The 13,442-nt window shown below is 41.6% G+C and overlaps 1 protein-coding gene across 3 annotated transcripts in view; it reads right to left on the reverse strand.

Annotated features, from left to right (window-relative positions):
• DYNC2I1 (dynein 2 intermediate chain 1) overlaps positions 1-13,442 on the reverse strand; it is a 34,892-nt gene that overhangs the window by 15,882 nt on the left and 5,568 nt on the right. For 2 of the 3 annotated variants that reach the window (XM_048511634.1, XM_048511632.1), the window contains exons 5-14: positions 12,671-12,991; positions 11,642-11,709; positions 10,352-10,412; positions 9,039-9,122; positions 7,930-8,179; positions 5,698-5,800; positions 3,752-3,881; positions 1,860-1,971; positions 1,011-1,099; positions 238-367 (exon numbers count right to left, since the gene is read on the reverse strand). In XM_048511634.1, coding sequence (XP_048367591.1) covers positions 238-367; positions 1,011-1,099; positions 1,860-1,971; positions 3,752-3,881; positions 5,698-5,800; positions 7,930-8,179; positions 9,039-9,122; positions 10,352-10,412; positions 11,642-11,709; positions 12,671-12,991 — 1,348 coding nt within the window. The remainder of the gene's footprint in view (positions 1-237; positions 368-1,010; positions 1,100-1,859; positions 1,972-3,751; positions 3,882-5,697; positions 5,801-7,929; positions 8,180-9,038; positions 9,123-10,351; positions 10,413-11,641; positions 11,710-12,670; positions 12,992-13,442) is intronic. The other variant, XM_048511633.1, reaches the window with a different exon arrangement.

The raw sequence follows: 13,442 nt of genomic DNA on the forward strand, positions 1-13,442 counted from the left end.
TCTGTCTCCAACAGCAGTAATCAAATGCCTCTGAAAGATTAAAAACAAAGCATGAACATGATGCTCTTCCCTCATTGCTCATCACCAACATCTAGGAATCCGAGCTATGTTGCTTCTGTACATGCAGGTTCTTCTACACATTTTGACTCAACATCTTGACTATGAGCAAAGATCTGGCTGCATGCAAAACACCAACAACAGATATTTCACCAAACAATTGAGGTGGAAATCTCTTACCTTGCAGGAAAGGAAGATTGGTGTTTAACTGAAAGCATTTATCGCTAATAGACAGACTGGTCTGTCGTGATCTTAGATTCCGTCTGGGCTGTGTTGCGACTTGATCTTCCTCAAGCAAAACTGCAATTACCTTTCAAAAAACAATTATTTACAGAAATGCAACAAATCATTTCTTTTCTCTTTAGCTGTAAGAAAACTAGACTTTCAAAGGAAGTAACTTTTGTTTCAGAGAGTAGCCATATTGTCTACAGCAGCGCAATCCTAGTCCCATAGTATTTTAGAGACCATCAAGATTTCTGGGGTACAAGTTTTCAAGAGTCAAAGGTCACTATCTGAGCTCTGACTCTCACACAAATACTCCAAAAATCTTATTGATCTCCAAGATGTGGAGAACTCAAAAATAAGAAGTGACTGAGTGCAGAAATCTGCATTGTTGTGACTGGTGGGCATGTATTCTTTTTTCCTGTTGCTTTAAAGGCAGGAAGGAAAAAAATGAACCTTGCAAAAAGATTTTGTATCTGCTCTAGCAATATCTATCCTTGCCTAATGAGGATAGAAAAGCACTCTGTCTCAGATAGATAGATAGATAGATAGATAGATAGATAGATAGATAGATAGAGAGAGAGAGAGAGAGAGAGAGAGAGAGAGAGAGAGAGAGATAGGAAAAAAGGATAGAAAAACACTCTGTCTCTAATAGATAGAAAAAACACTCTGTCTCTAATATCTATATCAATATCTGAATAACAAGTAATATATTCATCTCCAAAATATACCTGACAAGCAGACCGCAGGAAACTTGCCAGTCTTTGGGAATCAATCTTTGGTGCAAGGACAGATACATCACTGCTGCTTTTTTTTGGACCTGAAATGAGATGCAAATGTACAAAGGAGAACCAAAGTACTGTCATAAACTGCACAGAGGCAGCTTGCACTAAAAACTGCTTGAGAATGGAGATGTAGAGCAGTGGTTCTCAACCCTCCTAATGCCGCGGCCCTTTAATACAGTTCCTCATGTTGTGGTGACCCCCAACCCTAACATTTATCCATTTTACAGATGGAGAACACTGATGCAGATAGTCTTAGGCAGCCCCTGTGAAAGGGTCGTTCGACCCCCCAAAGGGGTCGCGACCCCAGGTTGAGAACCACTGATGTAGAAAGAACAGCTATCTTTTAAATCTGTTTTGAATTATACTGCATTTAAAGATCAGTAGAGAGCAATTCTAAACAAAGGAACTCTAAAGTAAATCCCATTTTATTCAATGGGATTTACTCTCAGGAAAGTATTCTTAGGATTGCAGCCATTGTATACCCAATTCTGAATCGAGTCATGCAGTGTGGATCAGTGTAGGTCTGCAAAATGGAGCTAGAGACAGGTAGGGGACCTCTCTCTAAAAGCCTGAAGGAACTCCCAGGTTTGAACAGAAATCTGATTTTTTTTTAACTGTGAGATAAAAACTTCCCCAAATTATAGAAACAACACTTGTAGCTTTAAGGAAAGAACGCCCACTAAGCTCTCAGTGGCCATTTTGGGTTTCTAGGAAACCACAATCTTGTTGAGCCATCCAAGCATTGGTTACAGTAAGGGGGGAGGGGGGTTCCACCTTATACATAACTATAATCACCTCCACACACAATGGCAGTCTCTCCAGGATGCTGTGTCCATTTTTCTTGCATCTCTATTTCTTCAGTTTGAACATCTCTTTCTAGATTATCTTCGTTCCACTGAACATAAGCCTAAAATAGAAAGACTAAGTTATTGGTGAGAATTTCTTGTTGGCTTCAAACATTTGCAGCTGCAGTCCACTTTGATACATAAATCTGCTCTACCCCAAGTGACTCTGTATTCCACGCAATCTTCAACACACTAAATTTTATTGTTACATTTGTTTATAATTTAACAATAATATTTCTTTTTGCTACCCATGTTGGGAACAAAATATTGGAACACAATTCCCAACAACCTGACACAAATATTTGTACAATTTTCAAATGAAAAATTATTTGTTTAGAGAATCAAGGAGCTTACTCTTGACCTCATTGGCCCGAGTTCTATGGAAACTTGGAGGTCAGAACTATGGCTGTGTTTCCCCAGGATTGTAACATAGGAGTCAGAAGTGGTACCTTTTTATTTTCACAGTGTTTTCGTCAGTATCCAAACGGGATATGTCACTCAACAAGAAACACTGTGTCTCACAGATAGCAGCATGCAAACATCCCAGCAGTCCAGACATTACACAGCCAGGGAGATGTGTGTATATGCATAAGGATTAGAATGCACTACAGAAGGTCCTGATGCCTGTGGGTGCTATGGTGACACCTTTCCTGGTGCCTGCAAAATGTTTTTATTAATTCAGCAGGACAAGGAGGGGCTTTTGCCTAGCAAGGCTTCTGAGTGCCCATTGGTGATTTAATGAGCTGTGCAGCTTTTTTTTTAAAAAAAAAAACCATTGCTTTGGCAGTATAGTAATTGTTATTGTGTGACTGAAGGCACAGCAGCCATTTTTGTGGCTGGCTCCGCCTCCTGCAACAGCCATTTTGTGGCAGCCATTTTGTGGTTGTGCCAACTGCCCCGAGTCATAATTTCAAAGGTGCCTGCAGCATCAAAAGGTTGGGGACCCCTGCACTAGAGTTAGCAGAGGCAAAAACAGTGGAAATATAAAGAATTTCCTAGAAAGCAGAGGATAGAACTAAGAGGTGTGTGCACCTAACCTACTGAGACCAACAGCACAGTGAAACATTTATGCTTCATTGATTAAATTGACCTGTCTTAGTTCACAGACAGCTCATCATGATTTGGTCATTCAAGGCACTTCCTTCTCTCCCTTGTGCACCTGGATGATCTGTTCCTCAATAAACTATAATTTGCCATCATTCATAGAGGGGAAACTATGGTTTGAACCAACCATTATTTGCTTGGTTTCCATATTATAATAAACAATGGTTTTCTAAGGAAGAGGAAGTTAGGAAAGGAATCCAAAGGGAGATGGGAGAGAGAGGATCTATGGTTTCGAAGATCCTAAACATTAAACCAGATGAGATTTATTAGGAATCTATGGCTCATTCCGCACATGCAGAATAATGCACTTTCAAACTGCTTTCAGTGCCCTTTGAAGTTGTGCGGAAGGCAAAATCCACTTGCAAACAGTTGTGAAAGTGGTTTGAAAACGCATTATTTTGCGTGTGCGGAAGGGGCCAATGTTTCAACAGATTACACCATCTGAAGATTCTAATGGCTAAAACACTTATGTCAAAAAGCACTTTTGCTGCCCCACAGACGTTCACTGTTGTATGTTGACTTTTGCAACTAGTGAAAAATCCATTAAAAGGAAATTAGCAATAGCCTTGAGATCACTGGTGTTGATAACGTCACATTGAAAGCAGTTGTTATTTCTAATCAATGCTCTTGATGCCTTTCTGAGCCAAATGAAAGCAGCAGAAGAAAAACTACTGTTCAGATAAACCAACACAAGCAGTCAAGATGAATATGTTGTATCCTTTAAAGCCAGGCACTTACTTGTTTGGTGTTTGTTTTCCCAAAGTTCCGGATGTACATGTCATATTCATTCACTGGAGGCAAATCCAACAAACAGAAGCTAACCGAAAAATCCAGATCAATAAGGCGAAGCAGCTCAAGACTACGTTTCCTTGAAAACATTGCAAGAAAACAAAACGCAAATTAGCTGAAATTATGCAGGCAGGCAGCATATAGAATCTAGACATAGCATCATTCCTAAAAGATGCTGTTCAGGATCCAGACACATATACTAAAGGAACTTTTAATGTAGAAAACTCCCATTTATTTCAATGACATCAATAGTTATATTCTCATAGATTATTTGAAAAATGGATTTGATCAATTTACAGAAAATAGCTCTTTCAGTGGCTAGTAACTATGAAGGTAAAATGGAGCCTGTAGTTTTCAGAGCTAATTTAAGAGGTACTTCTGAATACCATTTGCTGGGGAGCAGTCGTTGGAAGACAGTTTGGCTTCTGAGACCTGCTGGCAGGCCTTCCAGGGCCATTTTGTTGGTCACTGGAATTTGAGCCAGTGCTCTTCATTTGCATTTATGAGAATGAAGTGAAATTCATTATAATCCCTGCAGTTAGGAACTATTTATTATTTCGGTGCATTTCACAACAACTAGCAGGTGACTGAAACTGAGAATTACTTCACACATTGTACAAAAGTGACCTGGGTCCCCCTGTGTGCCCCAAGTATATACTCAATAAGGAGCAGCATGATACACATTTGCAAACATGAATGTGCTATACTCACACTTGACATTTTCACCTGCCTGCTGAAAACACCTTAGATACATTCCTGAAAATGTGACGAATGGTGCAGCTCTAAATATGTGTTACAAAGATTCAATGCCAAGCACCCAGAGGAAAAAAACTGAATCATGGAATTGTCCTAGAATCCAATCCCCAATCCAACAGGAATTTCATGCCTTGGTTATGGGCTTCCTGGAAGCATCTAGGTGTCAAACTCGCCTCCAGTTCCCATCGCCCCCTGCCAGCATCATGCTGGCAAGGGATGATAGGAACTGTAGTCCATAACATCTGGAGGGCCACGAGTTTGACACCTGTGATTGGTCATTGTCGGTAACTGATTGCTCGACTACACTGATCTTCTGACCAGTATAGTGGGCTCTTCCTGTGTTCCCATATGACAGCGATGGCGAACCTTTTCGAGACCGAGTGCCCAAAACCCACTTATTTAACACAAAGTGCCAACATGGCAATTTAACCTGAATACTGAGGTTTTAGCTTAGAAAAAAACGGTTGGCTCCAAGGCGTGCGTTACTCCAGAGTAAGCTTGGTGGTAGTCGGTGGTTTTGCTTTGAAGCAATTGTGCAACTCTTCCAACGGGTGAATCATGACCCTAGGAGGGTTTACTCAGAAGCAAGCCCCATTGCCAGCAACCAAGCTTACTCCCAGGTAAAGGGTTTAGTTCTCCGCATGAAAATCAGTGGGGTTTAACAGCACTTAACAGGGTTACCTACACTGCTTCCCGAAAACTAGGTCTTAGGTTTAATGCTAATAATCGAGCCCAGCGGCCCAGGCCAGCCTAGATGTGGGGGGGCACTTTGTTTGTGTGTGTCCACAGAGAGGGCTCTGAGTGCCACTTCTGGCACCCGTGCCATAGGTTCGCCACCACTGCCATATGATATAAACTGGGAGTGCCTTAAAATGATCACGCCAATCTATGTTCCATGGCATGCAAGATGCACATTGGAAATAGCCAGAATGTCTGCAGAAGACTACTAGAATCATGCGAATACATTTCTATTCTTACTGGACGAGTTGCAGTCAGTCAATTTATGTCTAGCACACACAAATTCCACACAAAAACAGTTTATTGCACGTTGTCAGATGTACATTGCAAAAATTAAAACGCTAGATGCAAAACAACTGCACAACAGTGACATGCAGTAATTCTACTGTAATATCACATACTTCTGCTCGCTGGCAACCTTCCTGATACTTTGCTGTCGCTTGGCAGTTTGGAAATCAATGAACTTTCCAGGAACAGGACTTCTCCTGGGTGAATCTTGTCTGTCTGTTGGGATAGTAAAGAAAGTTATAACAGCAACTTTAAAATATAAAATAGGAAACTAGGAGGTGGTGATGGCCACTAACCTGGATAGCTTTAAAAGGGGCTTGGACAGATTTATGGAGGAGAAGTCAATTTATGGCTACCAATCTTGATCCTCTTTGATCTGAGATTGCAAATGCCTTAACAGTCCAGGTGCTCGGGAGCAACAGCCGCAGAAGGCCATTGCTTTCACATCCTACATGTGAACTCCCAAAGGCACCTGGTGGGCCACTGTGAGTAGCAGAGAGCTGGACTAGATGGACTCTGGTCTGATCCAGCTGGCTTGTTCTTATGTTCTTATGTTCTTAAACTAATACACAAATGACCAACATGTTGTGTAAAAAAAAGTCCCACTAGCTTCAGTGGAAATTCATTCTACCTTTGCATCATAAATTGAGAACTAACTCAAATGGGCAAAACCAGCAACAGTCAAAATCCTTCCGGAATTAAACTTCTTTGGACAGAATGGGTGAGACCATTTGAGCCTGTCTGTGTCAAAAAACCCTTCACATGTAAAAGTAGCATGGCAAGGGAACAGTTTTAGCCTAGCCTTGTTCCTTACACAGAAGTTCCACAAGTAGAAGAAGAAGAGTTTGGATTTATATTCCACCTTTCTCTCTTGTAAGGAGAGTCAAGGTGGTTTGCAAGCTCTTTTCCCTTCCTCTCTCCACAATAGTCATCTTAGGAGATAGGTGGGGCTGAGAGAGTTCTGAAGAACTGTGACTGGTCCAAGGTCACCCAGCAAGAATGTAGGAGTGCAGAAACACATCTGGTTCACCAGATAAGCCTCTGTCACACAGGTGGAGGAGTGGGGAAATCAAACCTGGCTCTCCAGATTAGAATCCACCTGCTTTTAACCACTACATCACATTGGCTCTGAGAATTTTCATGCAGGAATTTTTGAGGAAGCCTTCTAATACAAAATCCCATTCCCGCAGACTCAACCACAGTCAACAAGACACAGTGGAGTTAAAGAAGATTAAAAATGCAAATGGGAAAAAACTGCCATTAACGACTGAGAATTCATGCTAAAAATCTTTGCGTTGGGCTCCTTCCAATTTTGAGGGGTAGGGATAACTGCTGCAATAGAACTTATAATTTTAAGATGTTTGCTTATGTTCATATAGTCTCTGGTGTGTTAATTTGAAGACTTTCCCTACGGTCACATGTTCAAGTAGGCAATTCAGTTAGATGAGAGGCTTACATGAACCTGTTGAAGAAGCTCTTCAGAGTAAAGCTGTTTGAACGACTCCTCGTTCTTTTGGTCTCTTATTTTGGAACCCAAAAAAATTACAATCACAAGGCTGAGATTGTCAGGCCAGAGGGAGAAGATCTGGTGCCTGAGAAGACAGCCTGTGCAAAGAATCGCAGCCCTCTGGATTTGTCTGATGTTACCAGTGGGCTGACCCAAGGAAGCCGGTGGCCTTCCAAGGACCCTGCAGGAAATTGGAATATGCAAATTTTAATGTACAGCAAACAAATCAAGGCACCCTTGTACAGCGGGTATTGCAAGAACAATACACTTGTGGGCAGCCACAAACAAAGGCTGTATATATATTTGCATTTTAAACATTGTTTTAAAGTTTGAAATGCTCTAGAAAAATTCCTCAGAACAGTTTTTTCCCGAATGCCATCACTCTGTTAAACAAATAATTCCCTCGATAATGTCAAACTATTTATTATATATTTATTATATAATTACTGCACTACTTTTTTTCATCATTCCTATTACCCATCTCCTCCCAATTATGACTGTATGACTATAGCCTGTGCTGACATTTCATTTTATTTTATGATTTTACATTTTATGTTTTTATTACTATTGATTGTTTCCTGATTGCTTACTAGACCTATATGACAATCATTAAGTGCTGTACCTTATGATTCTTGACAAATGTATTTTCTTTTATGTACACTGAGAGCATATGCACCGGAGACAAATTCCTTGTGTGTCCAATCACACTTGGCCAATAAAGATTCTATTCTATTCTATTCTATTCTAGTCTGTTGTTCACAGCCTCAGAGACCTTAATTAGATGGAAAGGCAGCACAAAAATGTTTTAAATGAGCAAACAAAGTGCCTCTTGACATACCCATTCCCAGTTCCTTTTCACCTTCTTTGGGAAGAAATTCATTCTTCTTTTGCCCTGGGAGGAAGGTCTGGGCTCTTTCGTTTTCTGCATTGATGGCTTTCTGAATTTCTTCTATTTCCGAGTTCTTGAACACAGGAACCTTCCGTACTTTTTCTTCTGCCTCCCGCTCTTCCTCTTCTCGCTCCCCAGTCCCTTGACCCTCAACATCGTCTTCATCATCATCCGTGTCATCAAAATCATCTTCGTAATCCTTCAATAAGAACAATAAGAGTGATTACTTATTTTGAAGCATGAATGAGCAGCTCAGTCCAATGGGACTCGACTGATGTTGCCCTACCAAGGGAAGTCAGTGATCTTTTCTGCACTGCGAATCCTGCATCTATGGATCCTCTTTGCCTTCCATTCAGAGGAGCAGCTGGGCCAAACTGCGCCCGATGAGCAGTGTGTTTTTTCCGCCCCTCCTGCCCTCCCTGTAGCGCCCTCCCCTCCCCGCCCCCCTCCCCACACTTACCTTAATTCCTTTTCTTTTTCTAGTACTTTTTCAGGCTGAAAAAAGCAGCCTCTTCACAGTTCAGGCTAAAAACTGCCCGAGGAACTATACTTCCCAGGAGACCTTGGGAGCCCCAAGGTCTCCTGGGAACTGTAGTTCCTCAGGCCATTTTTGAGCCTGAACTGTAAGTAGGCCGCTTTTTTCAGCCTGAAAAAGTACTAGAAAAAGAAAAAGAACTAAGGTAAGTGTGGGAAGGGGGCGGGGGGCGCAAGGAAAAGGGGGAGGGGCCAGTGGGTGGTTTTCCCTCCCAGGCGTGCACCCGGTACACATCGCACCCCTGCACCCTTGCCACTCCGCCACTGCTTCCACTGACCTCCACACATTCATTTAAAGTGCCGGTTTCATTACTAAAAATGACACTGCACGAGAAGCAACATTCTCTCAAGAGTTTAGGAAACCAGCTGTATTGTTGTGTATCAGCATTCACCATCATGTACATACAGGTTTCATAAATGGCTCTGAGATCAGAGATTAAAATTCCTCAGTTCTCATCCCTTTCGGATCAGCAGCATTTATTGCATCCCTCTGACCTCTTGAAATGTTGCCTGCTTGTGCTCACCTCAAAGTCTTCCTCATAGTTCACTGAATAATTGTCATAATCTGCATCAGAGTTAGCTGGATTAGTGATGTCCTTTATCGGTTCCTAGCAAGGGAATCGCAGAAGTAGAATTAGATTGTTCTGGAATGGCAGAATGGAAAACATTAATGGAATGTATTGCCCAAGAAACCTTATTTGGCTGTTCTGGTCTGTTAAGGAAATGACATTGGGTTGGATCCCATGAACCACAAAGCAGATCTTTTCCCCGAGCAGCCCTCCAAGATCCCTGAAAAACAGGTCCTGGGAATAGGCAGTTGACGGGAACTTTATTTATTTATGGATTTATACACTGCCCTTTCCAAGCTCAAAGCAGCTTACAGTAGTAAATGACATTACAATACAAACTGTTTCAATTTCTGGTGCGACAAGCCAAGACAGTGAAATCAATCTAAGCTAAGGGGAAAGGGAAGGGAGAAGGAACAAATAAATAAGGTAAACCAGAGCCCTTCGCGGATGGGGCGGTATAAAAGTTCAAGAAAATAAATAAAATAAATAAAAAATAAACAAGGGACAGAGAGCCCAACTCTGTTGGAAATACCATTGCTGATCTCACCATAGGCCTGATGGAATAGGCCTAGTGCCTTACAGGCTGTGTGGAACTATGACAAGTCCCACAGGACCCTGGTATCATTTGACAAAGTGTTCCCCTAGGCTGAGGCCAGAGCTGAGAATGCTGGTCGAGGGCAGACGGACACTTCTCAGTCCAGGGACCCCCAATAAGTTGTTATCCCTGGAGAGAAGAGCTCACTTGGGGATGGGCAGGGCATCTGGGCCTATGGCCTCTCCAGCTGGGACTGCAGAGAAGATACCCAGCGAAAAGAAACATTCAGTAAGTATCTCATTCCAGATTACTCATCATCCCTCAGTTTAAAGAAAAATTACGGTCATGGATAGTTTAAGGTACAATTCATCTGTCTTCATAAATAGTTCAACCTGTCTTACATATTCTGGGGGAAGTGAATTCAATACCTATTTTAACATGTTTAATAAACAATCCTATACTGAGCCATTTTGTTCTAAGTGAACATGTTTAGAATGAGAGGTTGGGGCGGGAACGAGAAAGTCATGTTTTGGGGGTGGAAATCCTTCCACCCACAAAACTACTCTGCTGGATCCAAGGCAATGTTAGAAAGTAAATTTACCTTTGAAAACAGCAATGACTAAATACGCTTAATTTCAGCTGGATTGTGCCTTTGCTATTTTTGTGCCTTTGCTATTTTTTAAAAGCTGTAACATTCAGGCACTGTATAACTCCCAAAATTAAACTGTCTCACTTCTTGTCTGGTATCTTCTTTTTCGCTCCTGGCCTGGTTCTTTATTTTTTCTTTTGAACTCCTATAAGGAAAAAAAACGTACTGAATGAAAAAAACGGAGCATCCACCAAAAGACACGGTTTCCAAGGAAACGAGAGGTCACAGAATTGATTTGTACCTCAGAAGGAAGTTTTGAAAGAGAAAGGCCACTTGAGTTTCAATTTTTCCCGCTTCCATTGTAACGAAAAGTGCACATGATCCACGGCCCTCTCACATAATGAGATCCATCTTCGTCAGAATTAGTGATGGCACATCTCTTCTCTGCTCAGTTCAGAATAAGCTCGGTATTAACATGCTTTCTGGGAGAACGCTCAGGAAAACTTTCCTAATGCTTTCTTTTGCCAATGTTATGTGTGCCAATGGAGCTCGACATTCAAGACCCAGCCTTCTGCAACACCAAGAGTCTGCTCCAGCTAATTTGGGTTGTCTATGTGCTCCCCAAGAGGTCCTTATAACGACCCATGCGGCCATGTTCTGGACCAGTTTCCTTTTGTTGGCAATGTAACGTTCATGAGCACTCACCCTGTGCTTTCTGAAACATGCATGTGGAATAATAACTCGAGAGTCAAACAGTGTCTCGGTTCAGAAAGTTCTAAACAGGTTTATCATTTAGGTGACTTCTGGTAACCAGAAAACGCGGGTGACATTTTCAACAAAACATTTATGAACGCCATCTCCAAGAAGTTCACTTGTTAGATTTGTTTTGATTTTTCAAACAATAAAAGGGGTCTCCTTCTGGTTAAGGCCACAACTTCACTGCAGAATTTCTATAAAGCAAAATCTCTAAGCATTATTAAACAGAAAGAGATGGCTTGAGTCTATCCAAGATTAGCAAACAATGGCCAGTGGCACTTAATTTTACCCTAAGAACACAGTTTGGCAGATCAAAAGCAAAAAAAGGTGAAACTAGAATTGTGAAAACCTGTGGCAAGCTTCCGTTACCTTTGACACCAGGCACTGAAGCCAAAATATCCAGAAAGGAAGCACAACGTATCAGTATCAATGGGCTGAAATAATCATATGGACTAGGTCACCAAGTGCTTAAAAGGCATGCAGAGACATGACCCCTAGCTCTCTTTGCCTGGACTATCAAATCAAAATGAGAGAGACAGGATGCAATCCCCTAAAATACCTGTGTTGCAATGAATATGATGAAGGGATCAGTAAGAATTCTGCCTTTGCAGCTCTGGACAGGGGAAACACATTTAGGAATAAGTATAAATAACAGGAAGTATTTAAATAACAGCATACCTTTCACGTAGATGCTCGGTTTCATCTTCATGCCTTGAACTTTTCCGTTGGCTTTTGTGTTCACTGGGCTGAAAAGGCAAATAAATGAATAAAATAATGCAAATAAATGAATAAAATAAAAAATACTTTGTCTTGGAAATGCAGAGCCTGTATACTAATCTAAGCCCAAATGATGCTGAGTACCACAAAGGAACAAAAACAGCAACAAATCTATTCTATGCTAAGAAGCTGGGCTAATTTACCTTAAATTTCTAAGGAGAAATGCAAAGGAACGTGACAACGCCTTCAGTGAGATGCCGTTCAGATGTTGCCAGTAGTAAAATTCACAGGGTTGTTGGAAGGATAAAATGGGATCAATCAGCATATGCCAGGGGTCCCTGATCTTTTTGAGTCTATGAGCACCCTTGGAATTTTGACCCAGGGTGGTGGGCACAGCCACAAAATGGCTACGTCAGGTTGTGGAGACACCTGCAAAATGGCTGCCACAGCTTACCTCCAGACACACAGTGAACATCCTTGGGCAGTGGTCGTGGCAGCTGCTGCCATAACAACATTTTTGAAAAATGTGCACAACCAATCAAATCTTCAACAGCCAGTTAGAGGCCTTGCTGGACAAAAGCCCCGCCTGGCATTGCCAACTTTCTAAAAACACTTGGTAGGCACCAAGAACTGTTGGTGGTCACCAGGGCACATCTGGACAGCACATTCAGAACGGTTGGTGTATGACATAGTGAGCCCAACAGAGGAAGAATGAGATACAAACACAATGAATCAATATTTTTTTAAATCAATTAGTGCTTATACTGACCTTATCAAAATACATATTAACTTATCACTAAATGTTGTGGGGAAAAGTCATGTAATATATATTTTTATTGAAGCCAAAGTATCTTGATTTTCTCACCTAAGTAAAGGTAAGACTGTAATAAATCACTTCCTGCACAAAAGCGTTTTCCAGGCAAAACGATAAAGTTGCTTAATAAAAACTTCTTGGCAAGGCTATGGATCTAAAGGTCATGAAATACAAACCTTGTGGTCTCTCTTCTTCATTTCCCCGTCTTCTTTCTGCCGCCTCTCACTGCTCTCCTTGTAAAGTCTGTCTTCGTGGAATGGTGGCTCCTTACGTGACCTGGGCACGTGGCCCTCTTGCCCATTCTTGTAAGCCCTGAGACTTTCTTTTAGAAGCTTCTCCTTTCCTTCCACCACTGAGCGTTCCCACTCTCTCTTCTCCTTGTGATTTCTCTTCCTGTCTTTGTCCAGTTCTTCTTCTCTGTGTGACCTGCGTTGATGTTCATGCTCTTCATCTCTGTATTTTGAAATCTCACCTTCATGGTTCTTGGCCTCCTTGTTCTGCAAAAAAACAACAACTTTAAACACAATCGGAAACATTTGGCTCAGGAAGGCATCAAGAGGATTGATTAGAAATAACAACTCTGAGCCTACCACATCCGGCTATGCAAACTTATTAATCTGGTGGCATACTAATGACCCTTGTCAGCAGGTTTAGGCTGAATTTTTAGGGAAAACTGAAATATATTCAATATAGTCTAATCAAATCTGAACTTAATCTGACTGCTTTACCAACACACAAGGCATAATTTAACATATAAAACTGCATATGGGATATTTATGGAATCTGCGAGTCAAACATCTGCACAACAGCAGCAGAGACAGCTCAGTTTGGCCAAATCACCATGGGCTCTGCAATGTCAATGCAGCAAAACAGGGAAAAGATACCTGCAGCAAAACAGGGTACAGATATCACAGCAGCCAAATGCTCTGCCGTTTGCCCAGCCTTTCA

The sequence above is a fragment of the Sphaerodactylus townsendi genome, linkage group LG11 (assembly GCF_021028975.2).
Source record: "Sphaerodactylus townsendi isolate TG3544 linkage group LG11, MPM_Stown_v2.3, whole genome shotgun sequence".
NCBI lineage: Eukaryota > Metazoa > Chordata > Lepidosauria > Squamata > Sphaerodactylidae > Sphaerodactylus > Sphaerodactylus townsendi.